Here is a 14,795-nt window from a genome sequence, read left to right as displayed (position 1 = left end):
CTCAGCCTTCTCTCTCTCTCTCTTTTTTTTCCCCCCTTTTTATTTTTGGAGCTGGGACAGACCCAGGTTTGCGCTTGCTGTTAGGCAAGCGCTCTACACTGAGCCAAATCCCAGCCCCCAGCCTCTCTTTAAGATTTAATTTCTTGGGGTTGGGGATTTAGCTCAGTGGTAGAGCGCTTGCCTAGCGAGCGCAAGGCCCTGGGTTCGGTCCCCAGCTCTGAAAAAAAGAAAAGAAAAAAAAAAGATTTAATTTCTTTTATGTGCGTATGGGTGTCCATAACACATGCGTGCAGTGCCCATGAAGGACAGAGAAGGCGACATTACTGGGAGCTGGATTTACAGGAAGTTGCGAGGTATCATGTGGGTACTGGTCCTTTGCGAGAACCCTCTGGTTGAGCCGACGCTTGGCCCCCTTTCAAAACCCACGTCTCCCTTTGAGGGAAGCAGCCTTGCTCTGGCCCCTCTGACTCAGGGGGACCTGGGTCCACTTCCTGTGGCCCCAGCAGCTCCGGTCCCAGCAGTCGGGTGAGCCTATCTTCTCTTACAGGAGCTGACCCGGAGGAGACCATTCTCAACGCCTTCAAGGTGTTTGACCCCGAAGGCAAAGGGTCGCTGAAGGCCGACTAGTAAGTGGGTTCTGAGGGAGAGGGGTCCCCACTTCCTACCCCCAACACCTGTCACCACCACCCCCTCTCTCCTTCCCTACAGTGTCCGGGAGATGCTGACCACGCAAGCAGAGAGGTTCTCCAAAGAAGAGGTACAGTGTCCCCAGGGTCCCCACCACCCAGCCCCCTCCACAGAGGCTCCCTCTCATTCTGGTGCGCATCACCCAGTGAGAACCAGCTGTCAACCCAGGTGCACATCACCCAATGAGAACCAGCTGTTAACCCAGGTGCATATCACCCAGTGAGAACCAGCTGTCAACCCAGGTGCACAGCACCCAGTGAGAACCAGCTGTTAACCCAGGTGCACATCACCCAGTGAGAATCAGCTGTCAACCCAGGTGCACATCACCCAGTGAGAACCAGCTGTCAACCCAGGTGCACATCACCCAGTGAGAACCAGCTGTCAACCCAGGTGCACATCACCCAGTGAGAACCAGCTGTTAACCCAGGTGCACATCACCCAGTGAGAACCAGCTGTCAACCCATCACTCATGGGACCGTAACCTCACTGTACCTCAGTCTCCCTATCTGTCAAGGTGGGATGAGGACATCTACTGCCACATGTCACGAGGCTTGATGGTGCTCTCAGTACACACTGCCACCATAGGGCCGGGGCACAGTGTCTTCTGGTAGTTACAAATTCAAGCCAGCCAGGTCTCATGACTCAGGCCTGACAATCCTGTATACTAGAGAAGCTGAGGCAGGAGGATTGCTGGTTTTAAGGGCAGCACAGGCTACAGAGTGAGTTCAAACAGGGGAAAGAAAAGCAGGAGGATCAATAGTAACCACTTAAAACCATTTGCCTTTTTTTTTAAAGATTTATTTATTTATTATATATAAGTACACTGTAGCTGTCTTCAGACACACCAGAAGAGGGCATCAGATCCCATTATAGACGTTTGTGAGCCACCCTGTGGGTTGCTAGGATTTGAACTCAGGACCTCTGGAGGAGCAGTCAGTGCTCTAATCACTGAGTCATCTCTCTGGCCCACCATTTGCCTTTTAAGACAGAGTCTCACTGCACAGCCTTGGCTGGCCTGAAACCCATGCTGGGGTCACAGATATCATTATGACTGCTTCATCCAACAAGGTTTCTCTGGGTAGCCCTCGCTGTCCTGGTACTCACTCTGTAGACCAGGCTAGACTTGAACTCACAGAGATCCACCTGCCTCTGCCTCTCGGGTGCTGGGATTAAAGGTGTGCGTGCACCACCACACCCAGCTTCAGCCAAATACTTTTAGACAGGGAAAATGCATGCAGCTACTTTGATATCTGGTTCCCCTCCAAGAATATGACCTCTCTGGCTATTTGACCACAACCAGTCCTATGCCTGAATTTAGCCACAGTCCCCACCAGGCCCCCTCCCACCTACCCAAGTAGCTCCCTCTACAGCTGGATCTCCATTTCCCCTGCTGGGCATCTGGGGGTCTCTGGGAGGTCTAGGGGACCTGAGATTACAAGAGCTTGTGGATACAGAAGCTTAACCAGCTTGGTTCCCAGGGTAACTTCTGGGCCTGCTGACTTCCCTCCCACCTCAAGTCCTGGTGACAGCCATCACAGGATAGGCCTGGCTTGGGGTATTGGGGTTCTTCCCAGGATCTCAGGCCCACTCCATCCCCTGCCGCTGTGAGCATCTCCATACCCCACTGTTCTTGCCTGCAGATCGACCAGATGTTCGCAGCTTTTCCCCCTGACGTCACCGGCAACCTTGATTATAAGAATTTGGTTCACATCATCACCCACGGAGAAGAGAAGGACTGAGCCCTGAGTGACCTACAGCCTGTTCTCCATCCCCAGGCCCTGCTGTCCCAGCCTGCGGGTGTTCACCATCACAGGGCCCTGTGCAAATAAACAGGAAGTCTTGGATTTGCTTGTGGTGGCCACTGGTTCATTGGCTCTAAGTAGTGAAAGTCACAAAGTATTTGGGTTCTGTGAGGGCTGCAGAGCTCTCAGTTTAAACAACAAACAGGCAACCCCTGGCGGCAGTGGCACCTTTGGGAGGCAGAGGCAGGTGGATCTCTGAGGTCGAGGCTAGCCTGGTCTACAGGGTCAGTTCCAGGAAGTCCGTGGACTTCAGGAACAGCTGCATCCAAGAGTGGCCAGTTCTGTCACAGGCATGGTAGCCCATACCTTTAATCCCAGCACTCAGAAGGGAGAGGCAGATGGATCTCTGTGGGTTCCAGGCTTAGCCTGGTTTACATAGTGAATTTCAGGCCAGCCTGGGCTACATAATGAGATCCTGAGTAAAAAAAACACTGGCAGTGGCAGTTCCTGGCTCCCCTGACCTCATCAAAGCTTAGAGTCCAGTCCCCATAGATAAACTAAAAACAGGAATCCAAGTTCAGAGAATCACTAAGACCAAGCATAGTGACATCTGAGGCTAGCCTGGGCTATATAGCAAAGCCCTGTCTGAGAAAGAGAAGGTCAAAGTCCCACACGTAGGTCAGATCCAGCCCTGCAACCGATGAGGTCCCTGTGGGCCCTTGCAGGAAGCTGGGGTTCAAGGGGTGGGTTCAGAACCCCCAAACTCTGGACTACCCATTCCCTACCTGTGGTTCTGGGAGTGTCCACTCCCAGACTCTTCCAGAGTCAATAAGGCTGGGGACCTGGGCTCTGGAGAGAGGTAGCAAGGCCTGCAGGACCCAGCTCAGTTCTGAGGGGATACTCATTCCCAGTCAAAGGGGTTCTCGGCTTCCAAGACCCTGGCTCCTGCTCAGTGTCTGCCTCATGCAGTGGACCCTGGAGTCTAAGATCAATATTTTATCATGAAACCAGCCCCTAAACTGCCCTGTTCTACCTGGCAGACCTCATCAGTTGCGGGAGACAGGGTGGGGTGGGGTGAAGTGCTGGCCACATTCTCAGGGTTCTCAGGGGCCACACAGACCTCAGGCCACTCTTGAGGCCCATGCCTCTCGCCCCCATTCCAAAGCTGGTTTCCGGTTTCCAGCCCTCAGAGCTCCTCAGCACAGCATATGCAAAGGCCCTGGGCTCGGCAAGAAAACATTTATTTTCTCGGTGTGGAATACAGCCACCCACGGGGTTCAGCTTATCACCTTCTTCTTGACCCTTATCTCGTCCCCCTTCTCCAACAGTGTCTCCTGTGGTTCTTTTCCGCGTTCCTTCTGAAGGTAGTTCTCCAAGACCAGCTGCCGGAGGCTACTGTGGTCCAGAGGATATTCCACTGCACCCAGGACAGAGCTCTGTGAGGAACTGGGAGTTGGTACCCAGCTCACTTCCTTCCCAGAGACAGTATCACTCCACCATGCTGGGCTAGGCATGGGGCATGGGGTGGAAAGCCCTTTAGAGCTCCAAGCAGCAAATTCTCTCAGGGAATTCCCACGCAGGCATGGGAGACACGGCTGGTTTACTATCAACAGACAAAGCTGCAAGGCACAGCCTCGGTTTGATTGCTAAGCCATTGCTACCCAGGGAAACATACATTTTAGTGGCTATGTAGTAGTACTCCATTATGTGTTTGGGTAAGTTCTGACTAAGAGGGAATGGTGTGTGTGTGTGTGTGTGTGTGTGTGTGTGTGTGTGTGTGTGTGTGTATGTGTGTGTATGTTGTGTTTGTTTATGAGCCTGTGTATATGTATTGTGTGTGAGTCTATGTGTTTGAATATATGTTGTATGTGTTTATGAGTATATATGTGTATATATGTATGTATGTGTATAAGTATATAAGTGTGAGTGTATATGTTTGAGTATGTATGAGTGTGTATATATGTATGTATGTCAGTGTGTGTGAGTGTGTATGTTTGAGTATGTATGAGTGTGTATATATGTATGTATGTATGTCAGTGTGTGTGAGTATGTATGAGTATGTATATGAGTGTGTACATATGAGTATGTGTTAAGAGTGTGTATGTGTGTGTGTATATAGGTATGTATGTGTGTATTTATGAGTATCTATGTATGTATATGTATATGAGTGTGTGTATAGGAGTGTGTATATGTGTGTGTATGTAGGTATGTATGTGTGTATGCATGCATTTGAGTATAGGTGTTATGTGTGTGTTTATGAGTGTATGTGTGTATATGTGATTATGTATGAGTGTTAGTGTGTTTGCGTGAGTGTGCATGTGCGTGTGTATGTGCGTCTGTGTGTAGGGTCCTTTGTTTATTTCCGGTTTGGGGCTGCAGTGAACATGTCCCCACTTCCTTTCTGACCCCTCAGTCTTTCCCCAAGGACCTATTCCCATTTGTTTTCAAACAAGTGGCCATAGTACGGTGATTACTCATGGCAATGAAGGAAACTGAGGCTTGCCCCACAGACCCTGTAGGGACTCAGGATCACTCTACCCGGTGGCCTGCCTGAGTGGCAGGGGGCAAGAACTCACCCTCTTCAACTTTGTCACTGAAGGAGTCTGCCCCAAACACAGGCGGCACAACCCTTGAGGGCTCTGGGGGCTTGAGGAGGGCAGAGCCCCCCCAGAAGGGGTTGACAAAGGGTTGTGGGACATCAACATCGGGCCCCTCTGCCTCCTGCAGGCGCCGGAAAGACTCCAGAAGCAGGAGGTCGTTTGTCTTCTTTTCTATGATAGCTGGAAGAGAACGGGGTCAGGGGTCAAGGCCCTGGCTGCCAGCCTGGGTAGCCCCTGGTATAAGAGAGGGATGGAGTCTGTGCAGGATGCTGGCTTCCTCCTGGCCAGCGGCTGTGGGAAATTCTGACATCATGAGACACCGGAATCTTATGCTTTGATGCCCAAAGGCAGAGCTGCTCACGAGAGTACACAGTAGGTCTGAGGCTTCCAAAGCACCATGAGTGACAGTTTCTAGGAAAGCACGACCCAAAAGGGCTCCCTAGATACCAACACGGAGAAGTCCAAGAACCAGTGTTCCAGTAGCCTGACCTTCCAGCCCTCGTTTATGCCATTCCTTCTGCCTGGAATGCCTGATGTGGGTGCTGGGATTCAAACTCGGGTCCTCTGCAAGAGCAGACCACACCCTTAACCACTGAGCATCTCTCCATCCCCCATCGGTTAAAACACACACAACTCACGCTCATAAGAAAGTGGATACCGGGGTTGGGGATTTGGCTCAGTGGTAGAGCGCTTGCCTAGGAAGCACAAGGTCCTGGGTTCGATCCCCAGCCCCGGAAAAAAAAAACAAAAAAAAAAAAAAAAAAAAAAAGTGGATACCATTCATCAAGCTGCCACGGTCTAGGTAGCACATGCACATATAAGCCTCTGTATATATATGTGCCTGTCTGTATGAACACACTGTGTACATACATGTGTATAGTGTGTTTGCATGTGTGCGCATAACATGCACATGCATATGTGAGCATGTGTTTGGAGGCGTTTGAATGTGTGTTTGTACAGCGTTGGTGGGGGCTGCCTCTGTGTGCATGCATGTGCATCTGTGTAAGCATGTGTTGTGTGAGCACATACGTGTTATAGTGCTTGTGCATGTGTGTGAGGAAGGCCTCTTCTAGTTTTAGTTTTTCTCCTTAAGGGAATTCACCAAATACCTCTCTTGCGTTAACTGAGATCACCGCCAACTATCCCATGTTTAATCCTCCCAATAGCCCACAAGAATCTGAGGCCCAGGGGGCTGGAGAGATGGCTCAGTGGTTAAGAGCACTGACTGCCCTTCCAGAGGTCCTGAGTTCGAATCCCAGCAACCATATGGTGGCTCACAACCATCTGTAATGGGATCTGATGCCCTCTTCTGGTGTGTCTGAAGACAGCTACAGTGTACTCATATATAATAAATAATTAAAAAAAAAAAAAAAAAGAATCTGAGGCCCAGAGAGGGTCAGGAATGTGGTCAACGTCACACAGCTACTAAGTGAAGAATCAGAATTCAAACCCAGGCAGGCTGCACCATGGCCGTGCTTACTACCAACCAAGAAAGAGTCCTTGTACCTGGTCACAAAACACGCAGGAAAGAGTTCCTAAGAGGTGGGGAGGCTCAAGCTCGGCTCACCGAAGTACTGCTGAAGGTTGCTGTCCGTGATCTTCCCAGTCTCACCCAGTTTCCCCAGGATCTCCGTGGCATTGCAGTTGATCTTCTTAAACAGCTTCTCCACTGAGTTCTTGAGGTAATCCAGGGTCTTGCTCATTTCCCTGTACTTGTTCTCATAAATGTCCGTGTCCTCGGTGGTCTTCTTCAGTTTCTCCTGGAGACAGACAGACAGACACCAGGCCCAGCCTGAGGCTGAGGACTCCGTGCAGGTGACTGGGGATGGGAGGGCAGACAGGTTTGCCAACCCCGGAGGGTATGGCATCAAAGGAACGAGCATCCTGCCAGCGTCAAACGAAATTAAGAAAAAACGGACCACTAAGGATGTGGCTCCTTGGGTAGATAGAGCGCCTGCGCAAACCAGGTGTGGTGTATGCGACTGGAATTCTGGCATTCTGGGGGTACGGGCAGGAGTCCAGGGTCATTCTTGTCTACATAGTAAGTTTGGGGTCAGCCTGGGGTACATGAGACAGTGATCCCTCTGAGGGCCAAACCAGGACTGCTGGGGAGAGAGGAGATGTTGAAAAGCCGGGGTGGAGAGCTCTGAGCAGGCTGGTGGAGATGGCCTTCAGCAGGGCGAGAAACATCTGAGAGACCATAGCACTCTCTGGATAAATTCTCCTGCTTGGGGTATTTGCATTTTGGAAGGTGGGTGCAGGCTCGCATGCGCACGCGCGCACGCACACGCGCACGCACACGCACACGCACACGCACACGCACACGCACACGCAGAATGCTGTCCTAGCTACCACTATCACCCTGTGAAGACAGGAAACGTTAAGCCCAAAGCCAGGCCGAGGAGACCCTGACCAACACTGCTGGTCCCAACCCCAGGGAAGAAAGAGTCTGAGATTCTAGGTGGCCCCAGAGAGATCCTGTGGGTCTAAGCTGGGGACCCCCTGCTGAGGCCAGCCTGAACCACAACAGCTCCCTGACCCTTTTGGCTCTGAGCTTCCTCCTCTTGGCTCTGAACTCCCTCCCTCTTCCTGACCTAACCTTTGAACCTTTGCTGTCCCTCTGTGGTAGGGCTGAGAATGGCCGCACCACCAACCTGGTCAGGATGCAGGACAGAAATGAACCCCAAGGAACAAATAAAAGAGCTGGGCAGGGGGGGGGGCAGGAATCAAGAGTAGCTCAGGCTATCCCTGGACTCCAGATCCTACTGCCTCAGCCTCCTCAGTGTGGGGATGAGGGACATGTGCTCCACACTCAACCAGTCAGGCGGGATGGGGATTCATGCCTTGCCCAAGATGGCCGTTCGCTGTCCTGAGGCCGTCGTGAGAGAACCTGTTTGCCCTGGGCTGGCAGTAGGACCATACAAACCCCATACACAGTCCTTATCCAAGTGTACCGAGAAGAAACCAGGGCTTTCTGCCTCAGCCAGGGTGGCCTTCTCAATGCTCCCTTACCTTCTTCCTGCCGGACATGTTTCTGTGATGGCGGGATCTTTGGAGTGGAAACCACACACCAAGGAAAGCCTGGGTGGCAGATGACATCACAAAGACACCCCCCTCCCCCAACCCTCCAATTTTTCAGCTTATTTAACAAAAAGTAAGCTGCTAGCTTGCTCAGGCTCTCGGGGTGTCTGTGAGGGTCAGGGGCAGGAAGAAACCTTCAAACCCAATACTAGGGAGCCAAAGGAAGGAGAATTGCTATGAGTCTGAGGCCAGCCTGGGCTACATAGTGAATTCCAGACACCAGGCCTGAACAGTGAGACCTTGTGCCTAAAAAATAAAAAATAAAAAATAAAAAAAATCACGACTCGGCACCCTAGGGTTAACCGAGCCTTTTTTTTTTTTTTTTTGGTTCTTTTTTTCGAGCTGGGGACCGAACCCAGGGCCTTGCGCTTCCTAGGTGGCGCTCTACCGCTGAGCTAAATCCCCAGCCCCCCCCTTTTTTTTTAAACCTCTGCCAGTCTCAAAAAACTGGCAAGAGTATGACCCCTTCTCCCACAGTGAAAGGAGACAGGGCCTGAGGAGGGGACACAAACTGGCATCTACTGACTAGAGCCTCCCTAGCCCAGGAAGCATCTACGTGCAGGGCGTGGGCTGCGGCTCAGTGGAGGTGGGTGGAGCAAGTGTGCCAGAGGCCCTGGGTTTGATTCTCAGCATAGAGAGAAAGGGAGAGGGAAGGGGAAAGACAAGAAGACAGACACTTGGTTTGTGGTCAGTATTACTGGCAAAAAAACGAAAGGAGAAACTGAGGCAGAGATGTGTCAGGATGGAGTAAACAGAGCTTAGGGACAAGGTTCTGTGGTGGTGTCGGGACAGGCTACCTGACAGATGACAGACAGGTGCAGGAGGCTCTCTGTCCCTGGTCCCGCCCCGCCCTCGGCTCACCTCCATCTGTTTCAGGACGTTCCGGGTGCCCTCATGGGAGGACTGCTGCTGTGACCGCAGGTTGATGATGTCATCCTGCTCGGGACAGAAGGAAACCATGGGAGCTGCCCTCGTCCACTGCATCTAACCCTACGCCCTTGCTGGGTAACCCATCAAGGAACTGCACCCTCCCCCCAACAAAACATATAATTATTTCTGTTGTCCCCCCACAACCATAAAATTATTTCTGTTGCTATTTCATAACTGCCACTTTGCTCCTGATATGAATCATAATGTAAATATCTGTGTTTTCCGGTGGTCTCAGGTGACCCCTGTGAAGGAATCACTCAACCCCCAACAGGGTCATGATCCACAGAACCTAGAAAGAGAGGTCAACGATGACCCTTCACCTCCCATGTGCACTAACCGCCACCACGTCACGACCACACGTGGGCACTGAGAACGTACAGCTTGGCTCCCGACACTGGGCAAGCTGGGGTTTCTCTTGTGTTACCGTGTATTAAGGAGCTTACATAGACAACTAGTGGCTACTGAGCTAGACTTGGCAGCTCAGCCCAGAGTCCCTTAAAGTCTCACAAGAATCTGAGTCACTCCCTCTGATGGCCAGGCTCACTCCAGGTTCTAGGGTCTAAGCCCTTTCACATAGCATCTCCTGGCCTTAGGTGTCATTTCAAGTGGGAATGATGGAAGACGCCAGCACAGGTGGCCACTCCAGTGAGGGGACAACCTTGCTGAGAGGTGACAGGTCAGCCACTGACAGTGAATTCAGGGGGTCGGGGAAGGTGGCTCACACACAAACCAGGCTAACGGCTGGTTAGCAGCCTATCTGCACAGCCGTGGGCATGGGGTAGGGCCTGGACATGTGCAGTCTGGGGTACAGAATTTCCCCAACAGACGCATGGGCTCCACGCTCTAAATTACAATGCTCTAAAACAACCAAGACAAAAGAGCATAGAGGCTCCCGTGCTGGTCCCAGCATCACAATACAGTTGGGGAAACTGAAGCCAACAGAGGGCAAACCCACCTTATGCCAAGCCCTCAAGGGTCAAGTATGGACATTTCCAATCTAGTCAGAGGCCACCGAGGGCTCCTCACATCTTTCCGCATCCACATCCCACAGGGACTAGGGACGTGTAAGGTCCTGGAGCAGCCTGGACTGCAAAATCATTCCTGCCATACCAGAGACAACCACCAGGGGGCAGTAGTGATGCACTCAAGGTCCACAAATTGCCACCTTATGTTAGATTTGACGTCCCCCAGAGACACAAAAGTTTGGGGGTTTGGGTAGAACACTTTGATTTTTATAAGTTGACAGTTATAGAACCAATCTTAATAGACCAGGACCATTGAGACAATGGGCCCCCAGAAAAAGCTGAAGTCTGGTACTAGAGGGCTGGGGGCTGGCTCTGTGGGTGAAGGGCTTGCTGCGCAAGTGTGAGGCCCTAAGTTCGAATCCCAACAACCTATACAAAGTCAGCTGTGGTAGTACACATCAGTCACCTCAGCTCTCCTGTGGCAAGACAGGGTTGGAGGTAACAGAACTCCTGGAAAGTGACCAGCAAGTTAAGGAAAAGGCCCCATGTGCTCTGTCCTCCCATATCCCACACAGGAAGAAACAGGGTCGTGACGTCATCAGAGGAGGGGGGCAGGGCACAGCCAGAGGGAATCCTTGGAGAAGGAGTGTAGTGCAGCTAGGAATGGCACCTGCTGGTACCCTGGGAGTCCTTACTGGTTCTGAGCCACAAAGACAGCTGTCAGCCAGATTCTGAAGGGGCCAGCATGCAACGTCAAGTGGTTTGGACTCTGTCTGCCTGTCTGCTGTCTGTCTGCCTGCCTGTCTGCCTGCCTGCATGCCTGCACAGTGTTCCAGAAGCTGTTAGTATGAGCAGGCCCGGGAACCAGGTAAGTGTGAGAAATTATGGGTTCAGTAAAGGTAGCCAAGTTTCTCTCCTTCAGGACTCGTCAGAACCTTTACTATGCTGATGGGCACCAGGTCTGTCCAAGACAAGCATTGACCATTTATTTCCCTTCCACTGGGAAGGAAGCCTTTGGTCAAGAAAGGTGGCCAGGGCCAGAGAGATGGCTCAGCGGTTAAGAGCACTGACTGCACTTCCAGAGGTCCTGAGTTCAAATCCCAGCAACCACATGGTGGCTCACAACCATCTGTAATGGGATCTGATGCCCTCTTCTGGTGTGGCTGAAGACAGCTACAGTGTACTTATATGTAACAAATAACTCTTTAAAAAACAAGAAAGAAAGAAAACAAACAAACAAACAAACAAACAAAGGCGTCGGGCCCCAGTTTGATTCCCAGCATCCACAGGGCAGCTCACATCACAGCATCTGTAATTCCAGTTCCAAGGGACCTGATGCCCTCTTCTGGCCTGTGTGAGTATTGCATGCACGTGGTGCACAGATACACAGGCGGGCAAAGCATCGGGATACATAAAATAAAACTATTTCTACGAGTGCCTTTAAAAGAGTTGGCGGTACCTGCCGTGGTAGTCACGGTCGTGTTTGGAGTGGGGACATGAATTCGCACGTGGACATTGTCTGCAGAGCAAATGGAGGTTTCAGGGGACCGCCCTGGGGAAGGCTATTTGGGATAGGCAGGCTCCGGCTTCCGGCCTCACGAGCCACGCACCTGGATCCGCTGGGTCCTCTTGTGCATGGTCTCCATGTCATTATTGAGCTCGGTGACATAGGTGAAGCGAGCAAAATTCTTCTCCTCCTTGGCCAGGAAGTCCTCAGTGAGCTGGTTCAGGTCCCCGTTCTCAGCCAGCTTTAGCAGTCGGAGATGGGCCACCTCGTAGCTCTCAAAGCTCTCACCCTTCCTCTTTTTCCCGTGCTTCTTAATTTTGACAGCTGTAGTGGGACGGGAAAGAGAAAAGACCACAAAAGGTCAGGAAAGTGACGCTGGTTCCCTATCATCCATACTGTTTGAGGGAGGAAGTGAGAGCTTGCCTGGACATGGGATCCTTATCAGAAATAGCTAATGAGGGGCTGGGAAGGTGGATGAAGCTCCAGATGCCCAGACACGGAGACCGGAGTTCAAGCCCCGGGACAGGTAAGGTGGTGCTGGCGCACCTGTAATCCCAGCCTGGGAGGTGGAGACACTTAGCTCCCTGGAGCTCAGGGGCCGGCTAGCATCGCTGAACCAGTGCTCTCCAGTGGGAGAGACGCTGGCTCCGTGACTGGAGAGGTGACTCGGTAATTATAAGCACCTGCCCTAGAGGATCTGAGTTCAAAGCCTGGCCTATCTGGTGGTTCACAATTGCTTAGGACTCCAGTTCTATGGGATCTGACAATCTCTCTCTCTCTCTCTTTTTTTTAAAAAAGATTTATTCATTTATTATATATAAGTACACTGTAGCTGTCTTCAGATACACCAGAAGAGGGCATCGGATCTCATTACAGATGGTTGTGAGCCACTATGTGGTTGCTGGGAATTGAACTCAGGACCTCTGGAAGAGCAGTTGGGTGCTCTTAACCACTGAGCCATCTCTCCAGCCCAACAATCTCTTCTGGTGAGGGATCCAATGCCCTTTTCTGGTATCTGAAGATAGCTACAGTGTACTCACATACATAAAATAAATAGATAAATCTTTTTTTAAAAAGTAAATAAATTGTGATATAATTATTTGTATTTTCTGATGATTTTAGGTGACCCCTGTGAAAGGGTCATTTGACTCCCCAAAGGGACCGTGACCCACAGGTTGAGAATGAAAGACGCATGCTGTCTACGGCCACACCACCCTGAACGTGTCAATCTTGTCTGATCTGGGAAGCTAAGCAGGGTCGGGCCTGACTAGTACTTGGATGGGAGACCACCTGGGAATACCCGGTGTTGTCGGCTTTAAAAAGAAAGAAAGAAAGAAATATCCTTGCTTTCCTCAGACACCTGTCCCGAGGAGGTTGCACTGTGGCCACTGCCCCAGCATGGCCTTCTCCCATCCCGGTCCCTCGTTTCCTTCTGTCTAAGAGTCTGTGGTGACCTGAGGTGTCTGGGGTTGTCTCTGCCTCAGTGTCCAGGATTAGCCCAATGGCATTGAGGGTGAATACTATTACGGCCAATACTCCGTCTCACCCAGACAAGGGGCCTATCTCAGGGTAAGTAATCCCAGGCAAGGGGTCTATCTCAGGGTAATTAAGCACTGAGAGGACCTGAGAGGACCTGATTGAATGGCCGGGTGAATGACAGCACCCACAGGCCACAACGCTGTGACCCTGGAGAAGGGTCACTTGGAGGGCAGCTTGGAGCAGGACACTGGTACAGGGAGCACCTCACAGAAGCTTCCAGAACAGAAGTTGTGGGACTATGACACACCGAGGTAAGAGGGAGCCTGTGTATGTACGGAGCAGCCAGAGGACCATCTGGGCTGGCAGTGAGAGGGAAGAGGGGTGATGGCTTCCCTGGCTTGGGTATGGGTGTGAGGTTCTGAGGCTGCTCCCGGGATGAAGACTGAGAAGAGGATACCAGGGCTGGGGAGGCAGAGACAGAGAATCATCCCCTGAGGTTTGCTGGAGGTTCCAGGCTGGTAAGAGGCACTAACTGGAAGATGGAGGGAAGGGGTAGCGGGAGGGGGAGGGGGAGGAGGAGACAGGATGGAGGAGGAGGAAAAGGAGGAGGGAAGGGAGGGAAAGGAGAGGGGAAAGAGGGGGAGGGGAGGAGGAGGAAGAGGAGGAGGAAGGAAGGGAGGGGAAGAGGAGGGGGAGGAGGGGGAAGAGGGAGAGGAGGAAGAATGGAGGAGGGGAAGGGAAGAGAAAGGGGGAGGAGGAGGGAGAAGAGGGGAAGGAGGAGTGAAGGAGGAGGGGAGGAGGAGGAGAAGGGAAAAGGAGGAATGAGTAGGAACGGGAGGGAAGAACAGGAAAAGGAGGAAGAGAGGGAGAAATGACAAAGACTGAGAAATGACTCCAAGACTATCCTCTAGCCCCTACATGCTTACATCCACATGTGTACATACATGCACATGATCGTATACACATGCATCCCAAGATAAGAAAGGGATGACTTATCGGACATATTTGGGATGGAATTTCGAATCTTCCACTGAGTTACTGTGGCCCCTGGCTGGGCTGCATGTCCTCTCTGGGCTGCAGGATCATCTTCTGGAGCTGGGGTACTGTAGGAATGCCTACGCCTTGGTGCCATCCTGAGGGCGTCATGGAAGCCGAGCATACCAAGCATGGAATAGAGGCTCGTGCAAGCCAGCTGCAAAGGAGCAGGTAAGGGAGGGGCGGAAGGACGGATGGTTGACTGGGCAGGAAGAGCAAGTCAATGGGTAGAAAAAAAGAGACGGTCCAGAAGGTGAAAGAAAGAGAGAGAGAGAGAGAGAGAGAGAGAGAGAGAGAGAGAGGGAGAGAAAATGTCTTTGTGGCTTTTGATTTATTTTAGAGAGTAAGACATGTACGAGATTTCTCAGAAACACTTCTAGCAACATGGTCCCAAGCGATATAGTAGGAAAAGGCAGAGGGAGACGACACACAAGGGGATGGGCGTGGCTCAGAAAGTGCATACTTAGTGTGCACGAGGCCTAATACTAAAAAAAACAAAGACCAAATACACCTGTGCAGCTTCCCCTGTCTCCACCCTTCGTGCTTTTTCACTCCAACCATGACTCCATCATAGGCAAGGCTCCAGAAGCGAGCTGCCAACCCTATACCAGGTCTAGCAGATCTCAAAGCTCCCCTGCATTACAGACAGGGTAAAAAAACATCTGCGGGTTGTGGCTGGCAGACAAACACATGCAAGCAGTCACATGTGAATCCCAGGCCCAACTGTGCTTCCAAAAGCTGAATTCTGTCCTCACTGCAGCTAAGAAAC

The 14,795-nt window shown here is 51.6% G+C and overlaps 2 protein-coding genes and 1 pseudogene across 3 annotated transcripts in view; 2 read left to right on the top strand and 1 right to left on the bottom strand.

Annotated features, from left to right (window-relative positions):
- The window catches only part of Myl2 (myosin light chain 2), a 6,715-nt gene extending 4,282 nt beyond the window's left edge, over nucleotides 1-2,433 (top strand). Inside the window, exons 5-7 of one of the 2 annotated variants that reach the window (XM_032886589.1) lie at nucleotides 548-626; nucleotides 709-757; nucleotides 2,328-2,433. In XM_032886589.1, the coding sequence (XP_032742480.1) occupies nucleotides 548-626; nucleotides 709-757; nucleotides 2,328-2,426 (227 nt within the window). In that variant the 3' untranslated portion in view covers nucleotides 2,427-2,433. The remainder of the gene's footprint in view (nucleotides 1-547; nucleotides 627-708; nucleotides 758-2,327) is intronic. The other variant, XM_032886590.1, reaches the window with a different exon arrangement.
- A 1,221-nt stretch (nucleotides 2,434-3,654) lies between these two features.
- Ccdc63 (coiled-coil domain containing 63) overlaps nucleotides 3,655-14,795 on the bottom strand; it is a 29,455-nt gene continuing 18,314 nt past the window's right edge. Inside the window, exons 8-12 of the mRNA XM_032886956.1 lie at nucleotides 11,616-11,836; nucleotides 8,972-9,046; nucleotides 6,597-6,789; nucleotides 5,006-5,209; nucleotides 3,655-3,875 (exon numbers count right to left, since the gene is read on the bottom strand). Coding sequence (XP_032742847.1) covers nucleotides 3,733-3,875; nucleotides 5,006-5,209; nucleotides 6,597-6,789; nucleotides 8,972-9,046; nucleotides 11,616-11,836 — 836 coding nt within the window. The 3' untranslated portion in view covers nucleotides 3,655-3,732. The remainder of the gene's footprint in view (nucleotides 3,876-5,005; nucleotides 5,210-6,596; nucleotides 6,790-8,971; nucleotides 9,047-11,615; nucleotides 11,837-14,795) is intronic.
- On the top strand, nucleotides 12,710-12,827 carry LOC116885983 (annotated as a pseudogene).

This window comes from Rattus rattus, chromosome 16 (assembly GCF_011064425.1).
Source record: "Rattus rattus isolate New Zealand chromosome 16, Rrattus_CSIRO_v1, whole genome shotgun sequence".
Classification (NCBI taxonomy): domain Eukaryota; kingdom Metazoa; phylum Chordata; class Mammalia; order Rodentia; family Muridae; genus Rattus; species Rattus rattus.
This window is presented reverse-complemented; position numbering and strand designations above follow the sequence as displayed.